General features: G+C 41.2%; 3 protein-coding genes across 6 annotated transcripts; all 3 read right to left on the bottom strand.

The window, feature by feature from the left end:
- Positions 1–707: 707 nt before the first annotated feature.
- top6bl (TOP6B like initiator of meiotic double strand breaks) lies at positions 708–11,348 on the bottom strand. 4 transcript variants are annotated; one of them, XM_012917655.2, is made up of 14 exons: positions 11,223–11,348; positions 10,920–11,043; positions 9,403–9,468; positions 9,202–9,323; positions 9,011–9,094; positions 8,872–8,927; positions 8,432–8,503; positions 8,149–8,344; positions 7,864–7,987; positions 2,417–2,575; positions 2,195–2,316; positions 1,788–1,898; positions 1,598–1,711; positions 708–1,483 (listed from the first exon to the last, which is right to left on the bottom strand). In XM_012917655.2, exons 1-14 carry the CDS (start codon positions 11,241–11,243, stop codon positions 1,436–1,438), a joined length of 1,419 nt encoding a protein of 472 aa, XP_012773109.2. In that variant the 5' UTR covers positions 11,244–11,348; the 3' UTR covers positions 708–1,435. The 4 variants fall into 4 exon arrangements, with proteins under 4 accessions (XP_012773109.2, XP_004545590.2, XP_076730705.1 ...); XM_004545533.2 differs by having other exon boundaries at positions 1,598–1,696; XM_076874590.1 differs by having other exon boundaries at positions 7,864–7,975.
- Positions 11,349–13,553: 2,205 nt separating this feature from the next.
- LOC101468457 (thiosulfate:glutathione sulfurtransferase-like) lies at positions 13,554–15,676 on the bottom strand. The gene is made up of 4 exons (XM_004545884.3): positions 15,664–15,676; positions 14,253–14,381; positions 13,998–14,160; positions 13,554–13,753 (listed from the first exon to the last, which is right to left on the bottom strand). The coding sequence occupies exons 1-4, from the start codon at positions 15,674–15,676 to the stop codon at positions 13,699–13,701; spliced, it is 360 nt and encodes a 119-aa protein (XP_004545941.1). The 3' UTR covers positions 13,554–13,698.
- A 429-nt stretch (positions 15,677–16,105) lies between these two features.
- LOC101477157 (LRRN4 C-terminal-like protein) lies at positions 16,106–19,738 on the bottom strand. The gene is made up of 2 exons (XM_004545532.4): positions 19,580–19,738; positions 16,106–17,182 (listed from the first exon to the last, which is right to left on the bottom strand). Exon 2 carries the CDS (start codon positions 17,178–17,180, stop codon positions 16,377–16,379), a length of 804 nt encoding a protein of 267 aa, XP_004545589.2. The 5' UTR covers positions 17,181–17,182; positions 19,580–19,738; the 3' UTR covers positions 16,106–16,376.
- Between the last annotated feature and the right edge of the window lie 1,197 nt (positions 19,739–20,935).

The following is a 20,935-nucleotide window of genomic DNA, read 5'->3' as shown; positions in this document are numbered from 1 at the left end:
TTGGATAGCACTGGTCTGGGTAACACAATTCTCAGATCTTTTTACAGGTGTGCAGTGTGTGTTAATGATACTGCTCTGCTGCTGGCAGAAAGTCTCTGGAGTGGGCAGTTGTGTCCTTGCAGAAGATCAGCAGCAGCAGCCCGTCAGTGATTGAAGATATGTACATCAGCAGATGCAGGAACAGGGCTACCAGTATCAAAAACGACTCTTTAAACCCATGGACTTTTTACCCCCTCACCTTACAAAGTGCATCATCAGTGCAAAAACAACAACCTGTCACACCCATAAACACTGCTACACACTAACATTTTTTTGTCCATGCACACATACCCACACATTAGGAACTTGTTACGATACGCAATAACAGGTTACACAAAACAGACTCATTTTTGCAATAACACCTATTGTCCGTTTTTATATCTATTAAGACTCATTTGCACTCTAGAAACAAATGCGGTCTAAACAACTGCATACATCAGATAAGAATGCACAAAATTGCATCCTTACCGATGTATAGCCTTACCTTAATTATATGATCATTAATGTGTTGTTTTTTCAAATTTAGAAAATATTTCAAATTGTATTACTTGTTGAGGTTGCTCATATGACTATGATATCAGATAATGATAATATAGTGACCAAATTCTATAAAGAATACAAGTAAAATTCAAAACTATTAGAAATAAGACAGGAAATTAATTCAACAGATAATTTTTAATCTTGCATTTAGCACACAAAGTGGTAAAATAAACATTTGAACTCAAGTTAATTATTTTAATGCTGTTGTTTATTTCTAATAGGATGGATGCATGTTAGAGCTCTGAAACTTTACATTTTACAAATTTTTAATATTCAAACGTACTGGCGCATAGCCAAAAGATGTGAAAATCACTTTTGTTTGCCACCAGATCAAAGTGAAATTGATTGTATTGATTGCACAGTTCTTGGTGATGAATGCCAATGTTTCACGGAAGAGTATCTGAACTGGGGCTATTTCAGGGTTCAGTCTTGTCAGTTTAGGGAGATATCTCAACAACAGATACTCATCAAAGATCTCATGGGCATTCTTCTGGCTATCTGTGACGAATATAAAGGTATCACTGCCTCTGATTTTACGGCTTTTTTTCCAGGTTACCATGGTGATGTAGGTAAAAAGAGAGGCTCTTTCACCTCACATCCTAAATAGATATATGGTACAGACATTTTTCTATGGGTATAACCATTGATAAGAAAAAAACTGAGATCAATTTGGAATATTATTACAAAAATAAACCAGTGCAACCAAGCTATAACAACAACTGTACTTATAAATTATGGGTTAAACAGATGTTGCTTTTGGCAGCACTTTAAATTTTTTAAACACATTCAAACCCTTCTTCTGCTGCCTCCGCAGCCTTTAACCATAACAGAACTCTTAAGATAAACACAGAGATTCTCAGATTTCTGCTGTGGTGGGCTCATCGTTTTCAGGATGTACTTCCATCTGTTAAAACAATGACATTGCATCAAATTGTGGTTCAGTGTAAGAGGTACAGTGGTAATGAGGAGCTGCTATAGGAACTGGGTGGTGCTGGCGGAAACAAAGCGTCTCACTCACCTTAGTAGAAAAGCACTTTGCCTTGGGAACGAATTTCCACGATGTCACTCTCCACAGTGATTCACGGAGCGAGGCTGCCAACTCATGTGTGTCATGTACCTGACAAACACAAACCTAACATGTTGTCAACGCCTCTGAATACAGTATTCAGGTTCTGCTTCACACCATGAGACAAGCAGTTTTTCCACACCTTCATGCGGTTCAGACAGGCATTTCTGAAGTCCATGCTACTGCTGCTGCTCACGATACTCATGGACGAACCGAGAATCACCTCAGCAGCTGCATGCAGCTTCTCTTGTTGCTTAAGGATACACACAAACATACATAATTACTTTTTTTTCTGGTGTCAATAACTGTTGGAAATGAATGTAAAACAACCATCACAATCTACCCGAGTATAGGGTAATGCTTAATTGCATAACCAATTCAATCCATAGTTAGTGAAAAGAGAGAAAAGCTGTCAATGATCAAAACTGTTGCTGATTCATTTTCTGATAATGGACTGCAATAGTTATCATTACAGGACTAAAAACTCTTAAGTAAAAGAAGTAGGACACTTAGTGTGTTTGTGCATGTGCGTGTATGTCTTTGTCATGCCTTTTTTCTGTGATTTTGTGATTTCAGTGTGTTCCTCAGCTCAGTCTGCACGTCTGCTACGAGGGCCTGCCTGTTGTTGTTCAGAATGTCCTCCAGGTGGAGCTCTATCAACATCTCGGTGGCTGAATGATCAACAATTTGCATGTTTGGATTGGAAAACTGAAAGGCAGGCTGTCTACAGTGTAGGGTTTTGTGACTGTACATGCCGCTGCGGTTCCTCACCCATAAGATCAGTGAGCTGGGAGGTGAAGGGGTCACTATGCTGTAAGAAGAAGAAAAGCAGGAGACTCTGCTGCACTGTGGGAAGACTTGATTCCTGCTCTGGATCATCCCAGCTGTCTTTCTCTACTGTGTACACAGTACCGCCGCTATACACAAGATCTGCAGGGGATGTTGAAACATTTATGCCAAAGTAAAGAAAATAATAAGATGGATACAGTGGGAGTTACTTGAGATAAGAATTTTAAGAAGAAAACAGTGTTCGCATGAAGCCACACATGGGTTACAACCAGCATAACATGTATCTAGCATGCTGGCAATTAAAGACACACCTCTGGGTTGGGCAGGGCATTTATTTATTTATTGCAGCCTTTTATGTCAGCATTAAAAAATAGCGTGTCAAACGTGTTTCTTTTCATCCCAAATCAAACTTCTTAAATAAGATAAATGTTGATGGAAGATGGAAATAGTCAGAGACAGTGTGAAGCAGAATAGATTACGGGGCGTTTTCAGGTTTCATTGTGTAAATGTGAATGGATAGACTACTGCTGATTAATACAGACTGTCGGTTTTGTTTGTAGTTATGATTTATTGTATACACAGGGGGAGACACTTATTGTGAAAGAGCAGTTTCTGATAAAAGGGCCGCCTTTTGACTGTTATCACCACATGAGTGCGTTTAATCACACTGCTCCAGTCTGCCTTGTGTACAAAAGAGCGACTGTTAAGTCTTTTTAAAATGTAGCTTCCAGACTAATGTGTTTCTTTTTGATAGCTCTCTTTAGGGTAAGGTTTTAAATACCTGCTACTACTGCTTAAAATAAAATCTAAATGACTAAATGGTTAATCCATCCATCCATCCTCATCCGCTTTGTCCGGGGCCGGGTCGCGGGGGCAGCAGCCTAAGCAAAGAGGCCCAGACCTCCCTCTCCCCAGCCACCTCCTCCAGCTTATCCGGGGGAATACCAAGGCGTTCCCAGGCCAGCCGAGAGATATAATCTCTCCAGCGTGTCCTGGGTCTGCCCCGGGGCCTCCTCCCGGTGGGACATGCCTGGAACACCTCACCCAGGAGGCGCCCAGGGGGCATCCTTGTCAGATGCCCGAACCACCTCAGCTGGCTCCTTTCGATGTGGAGCAGCAGCTGCTCTACTCTGAGCCCCTCCCGGATGGCCGAACTTCTCACCCTATCTCTAAGGGAGAGGCCAGCCACCCTTCGGAGGAAGCTCATTTCTGCCGCTTGTATCCGCGATCTCGTTCTTTCGGTCACTACCCACAGCTCGTGGCCATAGGTGAGGGTAGGGACGTAGATCGACCGGTAAATTGAGAGCCTCGCTTTTACACTCAGCTCCCTCTTCACCACGACGGACCGGTGCAGCGTCCGCATTACTGCAGCTGCAGCCCCAATCCGTCTGTCGATCTCCGGCTCCCTTCTCCCATCACTCGCGAACAAGACCCCGAGATACTTGAACTCCTCCACTTGGGGCAGGAACTCATCCCCGACCCGGAGTGGGCACTCCACCCTTTTCCGGCTGAGAACCATGGCCTCAGATTTGGAGGTGCTGATCCTCATTCCCGCTGCGAACCGTTCCAGTGCGAGCTGGAGGCCCTCACCCTATGAAGCCAACAGAACCACATCATCTGCAAAAATCAGAGATGAGATTCTGAGGCCACCAAAGCGAAAGCCCTCCGCCACTTGGCTGCGCCTAGAAATCCTGTCCATAAAAATTATGAACAGAACCGGAGACAAAGGGCAGCCCTGGCGGAGCCCCTCACCCACCGGGAACGAGTCCGACTTATTGCCGGCAATGCGAACCAAGCTCTTGCAACGGTTGTATAGGGATCGAATGGCCCGTAGCAATGGGCCAGACACCCCATATTCCCGCAACACCTCCCACAGGACACCCCGAGGGACACGGTCGAATGCCTTCTCCAAGTCCACAAAACACATGTAGACTGGTTGGGCAAACTCCCATGCACCCTCAAGTATCCTGGAGAGGATAAAGAGCTGGTCCAGTGTTCCGCGACCAGGACGAAAACCGCATTGTTCCTCCTGTATCCGAGGTTCGACTAACGGACGAACTCTCCTTTCCAGCACCCTGGCATAGACTTTCCCAGGGAGACTGAGGAGTGTGATCCCCCTGTAGTTGGAACACACCCTCCGGTCCCCTTTCTTAAAGATGGGGACCACCACCCCGGTCTGCCAGTCCACAGGTACTGCCCCTGATCTCCACGCAACATTGCAGAGGCGTGTCAACCAGGACAGCCCTACAACGTCCAGAGCCTTCAGGAACTCGGGGCGGATCTCATCAACACCAGGGGCTCTGCCACCAAGGAGTTGTTTAACTGCCTCAGTGACCTCGCCCCCGGAAATTGGCGGGTCATTCACCTCATCCCCAGACTCTGCTTCCTCCTCGGAAGACGTGTCAGTGGGATTAAGGAGGTCCTCGAAGTATTCCTTCCACCGCCTGACAATTTTCTCAGTCGACGCCAGCAGCGCTCCGCCAGCACTATACACAGTGCAGGTAGAGCACCGCTTTCCCCTCCTGAGACGTCTGACGGTTTGCCAGAATCTCTTCGAGGCAGTCCGAAAGTCTTTTTCCATCGCCTCTCCGAACTCCTCCCACACCCGAGTTTTTGCTTCAGCCACTGCCCGAGCCGCATTCCGCTTGGCCTGTCGATACCTGTCGGCTGCCTCCGGAGTCCCACAGGCTAACCAAGCCCGATAGGACTCCTTCTTCAGCCTAGTGGCTCCCTTCACCTCTGGTGTCCACCATTTGGTTCGGGGATTACCACCACGGCAGGCACCAACCACCTTGCGGCCGCAGCTCAATGCAGCAGCTTCGGCAATGGAGACGCTGAACATGGTCCATTCGGACTCAATGTCCCCAGTCTCCCTCGGAATGCTGTTGAAGCTCTGCCGGAGGTGTGCGTTGAAGATCTCGCGGACTGGGGCCTCTGCTAGACGTTCCCAGCACACCCTCACTACGCGTTTAGGTGCACCAGGTCTGTCCAGCGTCTTCCCCCGCCACCTGATCCAACTCACCACCAGGTGGTGATCAGTTGACAGCTCAGCCCCTCTCTTTACCCGAGTGTCCAGAACATATGGTCGCAGGTCTGCTGATACGATTACAAAATCGATCATCGACCTACGGCCTAGAGCGTCCTGGTGCCACGTGCACTTATGGACACTCTTATGTTCGAACAGGGTGTTCGTTATGGCCAAACTGTGATTAGCACAGAAGTCCAGTAACAGAGCACCGCTCGGGTTCAGATCAGGGAGGCCGTTCCTCCCAATCACGCCCCTCCAGGTCTCGCTGTCGTTACCCACGTGAGCATTGAAGTCTCCCAGCAGGACAACAGAGTCTCCAGGTGGAGCACCCTCCAGCACCCCCCCCAGGGACTCTAAGAAGGCTGGGTACTCTGAACTGCCACTTGGCGCATAAGCGCAGATGACAGTCAGGACCCGTTCCCCGACCCTAAGGCGCAGGGAACAAACCCTCTCGTCCACCGGGAAAAACCCCAACGTACCGGCAGCAAGCCGAGGGGATATTAGGATACCCACCCCAGCCCGCCGCCTCTCACCAAGGGCAACTCCAGACTGAGACAGAGTCCAGCCCCTCTCCAGGAGACTGGTTCCAGAGCCCAAGCCATGCGTAGAGGTGAGCCCAACTATATCTAGCCGGTACCTCTCAACCTCACGCACTAACTCAGGCTCCTTCCCCACCAGAGAGGTGACATTCCATGTCCCTATTGCCAGTCTTGGCAGCCGGGGGTCAGTCCGCCAGGGCCTCCGCTCCTGGCCGCCACCCGGCACACAATGCACCCGACCCCTATGGCGCCTCCTGCGGGTGGTGGGCCTGCGGGAGGATGGGCCCATGTCTCCTCTTCGGGCTGTGCCCGGCCGGGCCCCATGGACTAAGGCCCGGCCACCAGACGCTCGCCCTCGGGCACCCTCCCCGGGCCTGGCTCCAGGGCGAGGCCCCGGTAACCCTATCCCGGGCAGGGTAAACTGTTCCCTCGGTTTCCTTTTCATAAGAGTCTTATGAATCGCTCTTTGTCTGGTCCCTCACCCAGGGCCAATTTGCCATGGGAGACCCTACCAGGGGGCAAAAGCCCCCAGACAACATAGCCCCTGGGATCCCTGTGACACACAAACCCCTCCACCACGATAAGGTAGCGATTCAAGGAGGAGTAAATGGTTAATAAAGACTTAAATTAGGCTCATTTTACTGGACTGCTGTCTGGACACAAGAAGACAGTTTGGTCTTTTTTAGAGAAGAGCGTCCTGCTTGTTAGGTACTCATTGACAGGAGAAACCATATAATATTTATAAGACTATTACTCTGCAAGTCAAATGATCTTATCTGTTCAAATATGCCATATAGAACTAATTTGCAAAATACATTTTGGGAAACTATAATGCTGCTGTCTGTATGTCCATCAGTTTGGTCCAAATTTAAACCCGAAAAACTTGATGGGTTTAATTGCAGGGGATGTTACTAAAAGCTTTTTGTAACTCTGATGGGACAGACTTTTCCTTGCATGGCACTGGCGGTCTTGTGGATGTGTCTTGTCAACTGCTGAATATTTTGCAACAAAACAGGTCCTGATAGATTTGCAGCAACTCTGGTTGTCCTATCTTTTTATCTGGCACTGCCATCAAGTCAAACATTCAGTCTGCACGTTGCACACAGTTCACATTCCACATGCTTTTTGCACTGTCACTGTGACAATATCAATGAAACAAAAATGAAACACTGCTCATCCCAAAAGCTATTAGCATGAAAAATTATGTAAATCCTTCTGAAAAAACAAACAAACAAACTTTTAAGTATATTACTTTAAGAAAAGCACAGTAATTCATGGGTAAGACAGACAGTTAGGTCAAACCCTTTATCCACAACTGGAGTCGCTGCTATGAGAATATTTTGCAGCGTGACTGAAGCACTAAATCTTGTATTGGAAATAAATGTCAAGTGCAAATTAGTTGCAGATGAACCCCATTCTCATGAGGCAGGTTTTTAGAGTGCAGGGACAACCACTGTGTTGTGACAGAAAGTAAATTCTAGAGTCCATTTTCTTTTAGTGCTTAATGCTTTTGTTTATGTTATATGTTCTGCGTCCATTGTTCTGTTTGGTTTTGCCTTTCCCATTCAAATGTTGGGCTTATGAGATCCATAAAAGTCTTATTTAGCAGCCTCAGGCTTGGGCTCATTCTCTCATAAACCCACGCAGGTGGTTGAAATTAGTTTTCTTCAACAAAGGTAACAAATCCAAGTTCTAATTGTTTCAATGTCTTAATGTCCTGTAAGGACAGGATTAACTGTTCCGGACTTTGGACCTACATCAGGTTCGTTTTACACTCTTTTTATTGGGAAATCAAACCTCTCAGCAAAAAGAATTAAAATACACCCTGAACATCAGAACATGCTGTTCCCATCAGTGATTACCTTTGAAAGAAGAGCAGTAAAGTCTATATAGTCCCAGCTCTTGACAGTCCAGAACAGCAGGAAGTTTTTGAAAGAAGCCAGAGGGCCCAGTGACAGGAATGTTACTGGGGTTGTATACCAACACATGGAAACATGTCAAGGAAGACTAATCCAAATCAGATGCCCAAATACCCCTGAAATGAGTCAGGCCCTAGTCTGAATTTCCTTCTTTTCAATTCCTTTGCCTACCATGACAGGAAATGAGACTGTGTGGTACAGATGTATGATAAAACATGAAAAGGATATTTGTATGTGAGTAAGTTCTGTTGCCACATTGGGATATGGCAGCAGACAGGGGGTCAGGAGTGTAACCACCTGAACACTCAGATCCCCAAAGAGGCCCTGCTCCATGGTTTGTGGTGGGATGCTGAGTGGCACCCTGCCTCCTATAGCAGGGTGTCCTCTCACACACCAGCACCCTTTCTTCACACAGCACGGAGGCCTTTAAATTCAAGGGGAGAAGAGAAAATCAGACGGATCAATAGAAGGCACTTATTCCGGTCAAACCTTTAAAAGCGGCATTACTGACGGTACAGAACAGGTGACGTCCAGGGTCAGTAACAGTTGGTCCGCCAGTGCAACTCTTCTCTTGACCTTGACACTGCAAGAACGCAAGATGACTATGTCAGCAGTTCATAAAACAGAGACGGATATTTCCATTCCTTTTTAATTTACAATCCAGACTCCACTCAAGAGGGTTTAGCACAGTCAGCCCTTTGTCTTGTTTTTATGTTTTTACTCCAAGACAAACCACTCGAGGCAGTTACAATGATCTACGGCAATACACTTTTGCTTCAACTTTTTTATATTGCAGTTACTTTTTAAACTTACTCAAAAATAATTAGCTAAATTCTGTTTATGAAGTGAGATCCTTAATGAACCAAAAGCAAAGTCATTAATTGTGAGATGCTCTAACAAGAGGGAGGCTTTCAAAAACAGAAGCTATGATATACATCGATGCACTCGTACCTAAATTCCCGCAGCGAGGCCTCCTGGTTGATTTTGAGTTTGAGGTGGATTTGTATCTATGAAAAATAAGAAACATGTAAACTTTTTTTGCTTGAAGCTTAACATGTAACTCGAGATGGGGAAACAGATCTGTTCATACCCCGGCATTAGCCAAAGTGAATGTGCGCAGGAATGCCTCTAGATGGGCTTGCCACTCTGAAGTGCAGTGTCTTGTGTCTTTTACCTGTACATTGCAAGTTATTTTAAAAAAACATGAGACTCACACTACTTGTGTTACGACTGAAAAACAAGAAAAGTGCATTTCAGAATTCATCTGAGTTGTTTTTCTACCTGAAAAGATAGAAGCAATCTGAGGGAACCATACAGATCTGCGAAGGCACTCAGCTCCTCAGGGTCAGGCTCATTACATGGCCACACACAGGGACACATGCTCTCTTTCAAATGGACAAGGGCTGATGTAGCAAGAAAAGAGACGATGTAATGCACAGAGGTTCCAGTTATGTGTATATGTCTATATTTGTGTGTACATACCAGGTTGGAGGGCTTCCATTTGAATCCCTGCACACCAGGGGCCAGCCGCTGCAACTGTGCAATTAACTGGATCAATACAACAAAACATTAGCCTTTGTTCCAGGAGCTGCTGGGACAACTAGCTTCCTGTTAGTTATCTTTATGCTGCAGTAAATTTAGATGGAGGCACTAACAGTAATTGTTCAGTAATAAATTATTGGTAACCAATTAATCATCTATTGATAAAATGTTATTCACCATATCCTGAAGAATAAGTTAATTTATGTAGAGACTTAACATTTATGATATAATTTATAGCTTTAATTGATACAATAAAAATCCATTGAAGTTTTATTTTAAGTTACCGTATTTCCCGGACTACAAAGCGCACCTGAATATTAGCCGCACAAGCTAAAATCAGGGGAAATCCTGTTTTGTACATACATTAGCCGCACCTGACTAAAGGCCGCAGGTGTTTCAATGTTGACTTATCATATGTAAGAGAATATGCACAAAGGGAATTGTCAGGAAAGAGATGGCTGTTTGGAGACACACCCCTTTTATTAATATTTTGAAAAACAAGTTATGGGTACATATTTGCACAACTTTTTAGGTAGGTCAGCAGTGATCACTGACTGTTTTAGGAGCTTTTTGAGATCAAATAGAAGAAAATACATAACATTAAACATGTTAACAACACAAAAGCCATATTAAACGCAGACTACTTTAGACCCGGAAGTAGGATTCGTCGCGTCATCACTGAACAACCGGATAGGCAATAAGGATCCCAAAGCGTGCCAAGAAAATATCCCCCCACAAAAAATGAACCACCAGCAGCCTGAACTGATGATACAAGACCGGATGGATTCATGCTTTCATGCTGTTTACACTAAATTGTGATCATAACACCCAAGTATTGCAGGATAAACTGTGACTCATCAGACCAGGCATCTTTTCCAATCTTCTACTTCTAATTTTAGTAAGCCTGTGTGATTTGTAGCCTCAATTTCTTGTTCTTAGCTGGCACCCTGTGTGGTCTACTGTGGCTGTAGCCCATCTGCTTCAAGGTTGGGCAAGACAACTGCCACTCACCTCATATTTTCCTTTTTTTGGACCGTTTTCAGTAAACCATAGAGATGACTGTGTGGGAAAATACCAGCAGTTCAGCAGAAATACTCAGACCCGCCCCGCCGGCATCAACAATCATACCAACTCATTCTTTATCCTGAGGCTCATCTTGAACTTCAGCATAGTCATCGTGACCATGTTTACTTACCTAAATAAATTCAACTGCTGCTATTTGATTGCCATCAGACATTTGCATCAATAAGAAGTTGAATTAAGTGTCCCTGATAAAATGACCTGTAGATATCAAAATACTGCATTTTTCTAATACATGGTGTGTAAATATAAAAAAAATAACCCCTTTTATCCAAGGACATTGTCATTTTAATATTTGATCAAACCCTACCTTAATCCTCATTTGTCTCCCTGTTATGCCTCTTTTATTTGGTGCAGTCTCAGCTGCTTTGACTCACCAGTGCAGTTCAGCTTTTGTGTAGAAACTTCGGTGTCAGTCCACAAAAGCAACAAAAGCCCTCCTCCTGTCCTTAAGCCCAGCTTTTGCCTTTGCTTTCCCATTAGCATGATCAAACGCAGCACCTGGAGAGGCCATTTGAAAAAACAAACTCCTAGCTTAGCATGCTAACGCTACTTGCTAGTTAGCGTTAGCTAGTAATTTGCTAATTTGCTAGTAATTTTCATCTTTATTAATCTCTAAACCTTTTTATCCATTTTCTTTTCTACCATGAATCAGGAATAGCTATAACTTAAACAATTACCTGTTGCATTTCTTTCAGCATTTTCAGTTGTTGTCTTTGTGCTAAATCAGCAACCTAACCTAATTTAATATGGGATCAGAACTTTGTTCCCGTAATTAGGCTGTTGACTCATACCATACCAATCCAGGAAAGCATCTGTATGTAATTTGAAAATTATTTATTATTTATTAGTTGTTTAAAATATTTGACATCATCATCATATTCATTGTAATAATAATAATAATAATAATAATAATAATAATATTTTTTACCCAGTTTTGAACATGGTTTTTATTGGTATGTATTGTATTGCTAACTGTTTTTTAACTTACTATTTAGTTTTAATGGATTTAATTTAGTTTAATTAATTTATATCTAAGCATATAATAGGCAGTAGTTTAAAAAGTATGTTTTGGAACATTTACATTTGATTGTAAAAATGTCTATATATTTAGGCATATTAGATCATAAGAAAGTAATTTATTTATTTTTATTTTTCATAAAAAACTGTTCATATACAGTGACAAGTACTCGCCTCCTTTGTAATTTCTCAGTTTTTTCCCCTACATTTGTTACACTTAACTGTTTCAGATCATCAATCAAATACTAGTAATAACAAAAGATAACCTGAGTAATACACCACACTGTTTAAATGATTATTTCATATATGATAAAAGCTATCCAAATCCATCTGGCTCTGTGTGAAAAAAGATAAGTGCAGTATAAATCTGTCCAGTGGTTGTTCTGTCCTTGGCAGCAAGAAAAATTAAGTAACTGGAAATGAGTCTTTCACATCACCGGGGAGGAGTTTTTGGCTACTCTTCTTTGCAGAATTAATTTACCACAGTCAAATTGGAGGGTTTGTTTTATGTTCTTTTTTATGCAATCCTGCGTTTGTTAGTTTTAGGACAGACGTAATGGGACTGAAAGCCTTCAAAGAGTTAAACATTTGTCTTATCAGTCAACAGATTATTTTCCCCAATGTTTTGCAGTTCTTTAGATATTGTTCTGGGTTCTTTTGTGACCTCCTCCATGAGTCATCGATGCACTCTTCAAGTCATTTTGGTAGGCTGGGTTCATGAGTGTGGTTCACTAGAGTCTTAAAGCCTTAGACTGACTGATCGATGTGAATGACCTTGTTTATCATCTGTTCTTGAGTCTTTTCAAATCAAATCAAATCACTTTTATTGTCACATCACATGTGCAGGTACATTGGTACAGCACATGTGAGTGAAATTCTTGTGTGCGAGCTTCACAAGCAACAGAGTTGTGCAAAATACAATAATGTAAACAAGCAAAATACAAGAATGGCTACATCTGAAACTAATAAATATATGTACAATATATAATAGTATATGCATTTCTGGATGTGTATACTAAATATTTTGCTACGTGTGTGTGTGTGTGTGTGTGTGTGTGTGTGTGTGTGTGTGTGTGTGTACACATATTTTACAAATTAAATAGAGTAAACAATAAATAAAATATATAAAATAAAATATACAGAGTGAGACATGTGCAAAACAGTGGCGTTACTGTACAGTATGGAGTGCATAATGTTAAAGTTCCAGTAGTGAAGCTGAGGTGTCTATGAAGTGTTCAGCAGTCTGATGGCCTGATGGAAAAAGCTGTCTCTCAGTCTGCTGGTACGGGACCGGATGCTGCAGAACCTCCTTCCTGATGGAAGTAGTCTGAACAGTTTCAGATCATGGCATGATGTGTTGCTTTTTGTTGTCTTTTCACCTGCTTCACTTTGTCAAACAGAGTGATTTCTTGATTCAACAGGTCTCGCAGTAATCACGCCAAGTGTAGATAGCGTAGATAGTGAAATCGAACTCAGCTTTTCAAAAAGATGTGGCTAACCACAGTTAATTCATGATTTAACAAAGAGCTGACAATGGCTTCTTCACATGGGGCCTTCTTGGTTTGGATATTTTTTCCCATAATAATTGAAATCTTTTAAAAGCTGTATTGTGTATTTAGTTCTAGTTTTAGTGTTATTTTTGCCTGATGTTAAAATGTTTTTGCAGATCTGAAACATTTAAGTGTGACAAAGAGGCATAAAACTAAAAATCAGAAAGGTGGCAAAAACCTTTCAAGGCGCTTTTCTCTGATAATGTTAGCAAAGCTCTTAATTTTATGATGATAAATAATTATTAATGATGCAATAAAAGTCACTCTACCACTGGTACTTTGTACTGTACAGCTGTAATTTTGTGGTGTTTATCAGGCTCATTACGTGCACCTCTGTTTGCAAAGACATCATTAAGCATGTATTTATTATATCTTTTGGGATCTTGCAATATTTTTCATCCTTAAAAATGAACAAACAGAACACAATTCTTTCCAAGTAAATGTAATAATTTAATTTCTTTGTAATTATTCATAAATATAAAATTCAATATTGCACAGTGTGAAAAAAATCACCAGAAGATTAAAACATCTAAATTTCACAGTTGCTGATTGGATGAAGACATATGAAACTCTCCTTTAGCGTGAATCACTTTCCTTCTTTCTTAGACCACTCGCTGTATCCACCAGTATAATTGCATGCGCTGAAATAGAGAACAGAGATGAAAGATGTCAGAATATAAAAGCTGTTATTATTACATCATAAACATGCAGTAGAATGCTGCACATTTTTAAAAACAACAACAACAACAACAACAACCAAAGATGGCTCTCTACAGTCTTAAGGGCTTATTGCCTTTGTGTTAATGAAGAAGACTTGGAGTTTTTTTAATGGGCCTTGTCCATGTATGTGTGTGTATTGTGTATTATAAGCAATAAATTATTTACGTCACATATCCCAGCTGTTGGACTTTGCCGATGGCCAGTCCTGATCGCCTGCCCGTCTGGCAGGAAAACACCAGCTCTGGTGCATCCAGCTGTGGCTTCTTTATGCCATACTTGGCCTTGAATTCCTCTGGATTCATTGCAAAAGCAGTCTCCACTGTATCAACTGAAGGAATCAAAGAAGAGACGAAGGTATAAAACATGAATATGCAAATGAAAACTTAGAGAAAACGTACAGAACTTGAAAAACAATCTCACGTGGGATATTGGTGCATCCTGGAATATGTCCTTTTGCTACCTCCTCTTCACTGCGGACATCAATCAGAATGAGATTTGGGCTCTTTCCCACAAGAGCCTTCAGTTCCTCATAGGAAATATCCTTGGTACCTTGAACATGGCAGAAAAAACGTTTCATTAAATTAATTAAAACTACACCACTTTCTTTTTTAGATACAGGTTTTAAGTGACAAATCATCCTGACACAAAAATGCATTATTGATGATCATTGCCAAAGGAAACTAATTACTGTTCACGTGAAAGGTTAGATGAAATATGACACCTGCTTTACTTGTACAAAGGTACATGCAAACACGCTGATAAGGAAGGATGTACTAATGCAAACCGCACTGTGGCTACATGTCATTTGGCATGTGTAATGTAGTGATCCAGAGAGTATCTTTGCTTCATTGTTAGTGCCGCAACAATCTAGCAATAATATTCAAATACATGTACATGACCCAGCCACTTTGTTAGGTACACCTGCTCAGCTGTTCATCATCTCAAAAATTTAATTAACCTGTCACACGGCATACAAGGCTCACCAAAAATTAAATAATAGAAGAGTCATTTCAGCATGGTCCAAATTCTCTAAAGCTTATTTATAGCAGCTACTGGAATCGATACCAAGAAGAACTGAGAAAGTTCTGAAGCTAAAAGGGGGTCTTGCTATCAAGGTGTACTTATTAAAGTGGCTGATGTAAATCGTCCTAGTTATTTAAACACCGTAAGGTAAACAGAGTGTTGAGTTCAGCTATTAAAATAATTCGTTTCTCAATTTGGCTTTTAGTTTAAGTAGAAGATGGCCTGAAAAAGAACCTGACATTTAGCTCCCCTTTCATGCTATATTCCTTACAAGATAATTTCACTCGCATGTTGACTTGTTCTTATCATATAGTGTGATGAATATGAGCCTGTAAAATAGGAGTAAAGGTACACTGTCCTGACTGCCAGTGAAAATATGCAGATAATTATCAGCGGTTATTAAACCTGATTGTTTTTTCTTACTCGAATAACCGAGTAAGAAAAAACAATCAAGTCCTTAGGGAGACTTAAAAGCTTCCAGTTTGAGCTATTTATTGTTTGCTGAGTCATTCTTATCCTACAAAGTGAGGTTTCTTCATGTAAATATTTAGTAGTAAGAGAAATAAATGTGGGAAAATGAAACAGTTCAACAGAAGGACCCCAAAACAAGTTTAAGTTTACAAAAATATATAATTCAGATTTTTATGAAAGCACTCTATTACTTCTTCTTAAGCTACTGTAGTTTCGAATTGTTATTTTACAAATTGGTTACCCATTAAATTAGACGTGCTTCAATTCAGACAGCAATAAATATTTTATAGTTTGTTAACCTGGTTAACAAAGTTGCAGAGTGGGCTTAAAGACTCACCTGTGTTCGCCATCCTCTTTGTTGGGTGAAGTTGAAAATATGAATGGCATTAGCAATTATATATAATGGAATAATAATGCACCTTCTGCATGCATTTGTTTGGTGGCACCTCATTGGCTCACCTACTGGTAAAAGGTGGATCTTAGCCCTCGAGACTTCACTGCTTAGCCAATCAAATCAAAGTCTTACTCATTTGTTTCCCAAGTAAAAGCTAGAGGAGGTGTTTAGTGACTGTGCAAAAGCCTGTTTTACAGTGTATAGTTAGTGGCTTAAATATTTTTTACAAATGTTTTGTGCAAGTAAAAATTATGAGTGTGACATGCCTAAAGGATCAAAAGTAAACCAGTCTCAGTTCTTATAGTGCAGACACAATCGCATTATTAGAATGAAGTGAACCCAACCTTTAAGTGGAAACTAAAAAAAAAGAGGTTAACATATAGAGTTCTCGTTTAAATGATTTTATTTTTTAAAAAGCACTCAGCAGTGTCTATCTAAAAAAATAACATTTACTTTACATTCTGTCTTTGATAGATTAAAAAAATATCACAGATCTACAGAGGTTAATTTGCCAGCAAATAAAACTGTGGTGGCTGCAAAGTAGCATAATAAATGATTTGTTAACATTATTCCTCAACTTTACAGTCATATTCACTCATATTTACACATTCCTTGAAGAAGGAGTTTAAATAATGTTTAAATTCTACAGTCACTGATTACACCACTACAGAACTGCATTTGTCCAGATCACAGTGTTCCACATGTACTTTAGTAAGTCCATCAGTAGAGTCTCTCTTTCCCTTTCGAAACTTCTTATACTTCCCACAGATCAGAGCTGCTATTACAACCAGTAAAAGGAGAGCGACTCCTCCTCCTATAATCCAGGCCATCAGTGTGTGGTCAGAAGATTCATGCAATTCATACCGCTTACATGAAAACTCTGAAGGATCGCTGCTTCCTGCGTTGTTCACTGCCACCACACACACTTTAGTTCCCACTTCCAAAGATCTGACCAAACCCCGCCGTGACGCATCCCCAAACTTTGGGACTTCACTGTCCCTTCCCTCGATGACTATTCTGTACTCAGATACCACTGAAGATGGAGCACACCACTGCACCTGTATTTTCCCTCTGTCACTCCCCTCACTGACTGGAACCAGCGCTTGGATACGTGGTGAGTGAGGACGCACATTAGCTCCACTCATCCCAGGGCAGAGGCACCCAGTTTGCTCTGAAAGTGTAACACAGGGAACCTGGTTCTCCGAGCAGGGGTCGTACTCGCAGAGCTGGTTTTTCTGGTGTATCATTGGGACGTTCACCACCCTAGTAGGAGCTGTGGTGGTGTCGTATTCAATAAGGTCATAATCATCCTGGCCGTCTGAGCCCATGTCAGGCACGCGTATGATCTGTGAATGGGTGATGGGTGGGGAAGCAGACGCAGCATTGGTGAAGAAATGGGAATGCATGGGAGGCAAGACAAAAAAGAGAAGTGCCACCAGGTTCCTGCAAAGTGAGGTCATCTCTGTGAAAAGAAATGACAAGAATAAATATGGTCACTGGTCACTTTACAACCATAAATTGACTGATTGATGCAACCTAACCACAGCTTGTTCATTAACCTACTTCTGTATATTAAAAGTATTCCCATGTAATTTTCTTTAGTTATGATGAAGTAAATTACATAAGAAACGCACTGAAGCAACAGTCACTGTAGCAAAAAAAAGGAACTAGTTACCAGTGATGGGAATAACGGCGTTACAAGTAACGGCATTGCATTTGGAGTGGCACAAATAATTTGTGTGGCATCTTATTTAGTGCAGAACACCTGATTGTTATGTAAATAGTTTGAAATGGTTATTAAAAAAAACAAAACAAGGTAAAAGGTAAATGCAAATAACTGGTGTTTGCAAAGGTTGTGCATAGGATTTTAAAATTGACAATTTATATTTGCATTTAAAGTTATGAAATATGATTCAATAAACATGTTTGTGGTTGTTACAGTAAAAAATACAACTTTTTCTACTCCGATTGTATGTTTTTTTGTCTGACTTTAGATCAATTGTGTTAAAACAGTTTATCAAAATAAAAAAAATCCTGCAAATTCAGACACGTGAGGTTGTGCTGAAAAGAATGATACCAAACAAGGCAAAGTAAATAGTTTTTAAAGGTGAAAAAAAATGTCTAATTATACCCTGGACCCCAGAGTGTTAAACTTTTAAAGTAATGCAATAGTTACTTTTCCTAGTAATTGATTACTTTTAGAATCTTGCAACTCAGTTACTAACTCAGTTACTTTTTTGAAGAAGTAACTTGTAACTATAATGAATTACTTTTTCAAAGTAACTTAACCCAACACTGCTAGTTACTGAATTTGGTTGAAATTTCCAATTAATAGTTCTGCAGTGGTGAAATAGTGAAACTTTAAGATTTGTTCTCCATTTTGGCACCTTAACACGTACTGTTAAGATGAACAGTAACTGTTAACATCTTAACTGTTAAAACAACTCCACGCTGTTTGATACAAAGACACATTTTTCTTTCAGTTCTCCTCTGCTCTTCGGTGTAATACTTTGGAGTTCAGATATAATCAGTCCCTCTCTTTTCAGAGAGCCATCAGGTGTGGAGAAAAGTAATGGAGGGAACATAAAAAAATAATTATTAATATTATTTTTTAGCTTTGAGACACTTAAGTTACCATAGCAGTATGCTTGGTATTACTATCCCGTTGCAGGATGACTTGCGGTCTAGATAACAGGATAACAGATAGGTTTCTATGCATGTCAGAATTCATTGTGCAACTGCCCTCAGCAGTCATATCGTCAGAGGAGATAAGCTTGCTAGCACCTGTGGTAGCCATAACATCCTCACCACCATTTTTAAAAAACAAGCTTTAGATCTTGGGCAGTTCTTCTTTGCCTCCACACTTTGATCTCGCTCTTACTCTGATACAGCTTAATCTTGTTCTCGTCTGTCCATGACGCCTTATTTTTCAGAATTCTGCAGGCTCGTTTAAGTACTTTTTAGATTTAAACTGTAGTCTGGCCATCCTGTTTTTGTGGCCATTTAGTGGTTTGCATCTTGCTTCTGTATTCTGTTCATGAAGACTTCGAAGTCGCTGACAAACACAAACACATACCTGCCCCCAAAGATCTGTTTCTTTACCATAGTGAGGGTTCTTTTGTCCTCAGCAGTGGTCTTCGTTGGGTTAATCGTCCCTTTGTGATTACAGGGCTGATGTCTTTAACTGTTTTATTCTTCTCATAATACCTTTAGCTTTTTCCTGTTGTTGAACAATGGCAACTACAGACTCTGTAGAAGCAAGTATAAGTAACGTATCCCTACGCTAATGGACCAATGTCCAACTTTGATAAGATAAGTGGAAGAGAATGGCTGGCTGGCTGGCTGGATGGATGGATAAATGGATGGATGGAAAGAGTGGCACTGGCAAGCAGAGAAAAATGCATCCTTGTCCCAAACATTATGGAGGGTAATATATAAAAGAAGAGAAAGATAAAAGAGTTTTTTAAGTCTGGTAATACATAAAATAAAATTCTTTGGCTGGATTCGAGGCACCAGGATGCTGTTTGCCTTGGTTTACAGCTCATAAATGCTCTTGTGTACACTCAAACATCTGCAGTGTCCTGTCCTGTAAACACTGATAGATAAATAAATACTGAGTGCGGGAAGACAAGTACAACTACCCCATCAGCACTACCATTGTTACCTGGCAGAAAGCCAGGGGAGTTTTGTGGGAACCCAAAATGTAGAAAAAGCCGGCTGGCTTTCATTCTGGTCAGTTTACAAAATTATTCATAACAGTCAGAAAACATTTTTCATGCTGTTAAACGATAATACTTATGACTAAACCTCTAAAAATAAAACATGGAGCAAAGAAAATACTGAAATGGGTCTACAGTACCTGCTTAATGCTGATGGATGTGTCAAGTCTCAAGTCTGAAGTTCTTTGTTTCCACTGTGGCTGCTCTCACCGTGTGCTCCCGACTGTTCTCAGTCTTAAGCTGTTTCTCTCAGACTCTCTCCTCCTCCTCATCTACACCCCCTCATCATTCTCTCCCTTCTGGGCCTCCCCCCACCTCCTCTTTTTACTCTTTTTTCACTTCTTCCCATTTGTTTTTCTTCCAACTGACCAGCAGTGCTCTTTTATTTTGTTAATCCGTGTCTGGAATTTGTGTTTGAATGTGCGTTAGGAGGGAGAGGGGGAGAGTCGCCATGTGTCTGTGTGCTGCTCAGCATATTAATTTGCTAAGTAACAGCGGGAGACAGGCTTGTGCTTGTTGCTCGGAGTGTTTTTCACAATCTGTAGGTGTAGCTGTCCGTTTTTCCATGTTATATGCAGGTGTTATTATGGAAGGGGACAGCACATAAGGTCACCTAACTACGTGTTTATTTGTGCTTCTCAGAGTCAGGAGGGGGGTGAGGAATGCTTGGGTGTATTTATTAAAGTTGTCCTGCATCTCTTGTAACCCCTCATTGTGAGACATTGGAGAGAAACGATGGAGGTTTGTTTTGTTTTTACCCTTTTATGGGATAAAGCTGGCAGAGTACACATTTTTTCTTTCTTGTTCCAAATGCCACTGTGGCACAGAATAGAGGAAAAGTACCAGCGCAGGAGCCTCCTTTTATCGTTAAAGATTCACTCAACTCATATCACTGACATCTCTGGATCCTTCATTTCAGAAACAATTCCTAAGATCTTTGGCCGTTTTTAGTCAGTAGAGTCACGCTGAGTGTTTTATACAACATTACAGTTCTTTGTTTGGGAGGATGATGATTGGCTTCTTTGTGTGTAAAACAAAAAGTATACAGTGTGTTTAAAAAGTCATAACTGCCTTTGAATTTTCTTAGAATGATTATTTCGTTTAAATATGAGAAGATTTGAAGGCAAATCTGTTAAGGTTTTAGTGAGTATGAGTTTACATATGAGGGCAAAACGATTGAAGAAAGCTATAAATCTGTCCAGATAAAAATACAATAGAAAAGAACCTAAACATGCAGTCATTCAAAGTGGAACAACATAGTTACTGGGCCAGGTTGCTTATAACTTTAACTCTCAAAAAGAAGAAGCTGAAGTTGGAGCTTTAAGAATACACAAAATAACATAATATGAATCCACACTGGGAAAAGGTATGCTGTGCACAAAAACTTAGATTTAGACCCGCATAGCTCTAAAGGGTTGAAAGTGAGGTGTAGCCTTTCATCTTTCATAACATCTACAGTCTTTCTCCTAATTACCTTTAAAAATTCTTCACTATCA

This window comes from Maylandia zebra, linkage group LG2 (assembly GCF_041146795.1).
Source record: "Maylandia zebra isolate NMK-2024a linkage group LG2, Mzebra_GT3a, whole genome shotgun sequence".
Taxonomy (NCBI): domain Eukaryota; kingdom Metazoa; phylum Chordata; class Actinopteri; order Cichliformes; family Cichlidae; genus Maylandia; species Maylandia zebra.
Note: the sequence above shows the minus strand (reverse complement) of the source record. Positions and strands in the feature narration are given on the sequence as shown.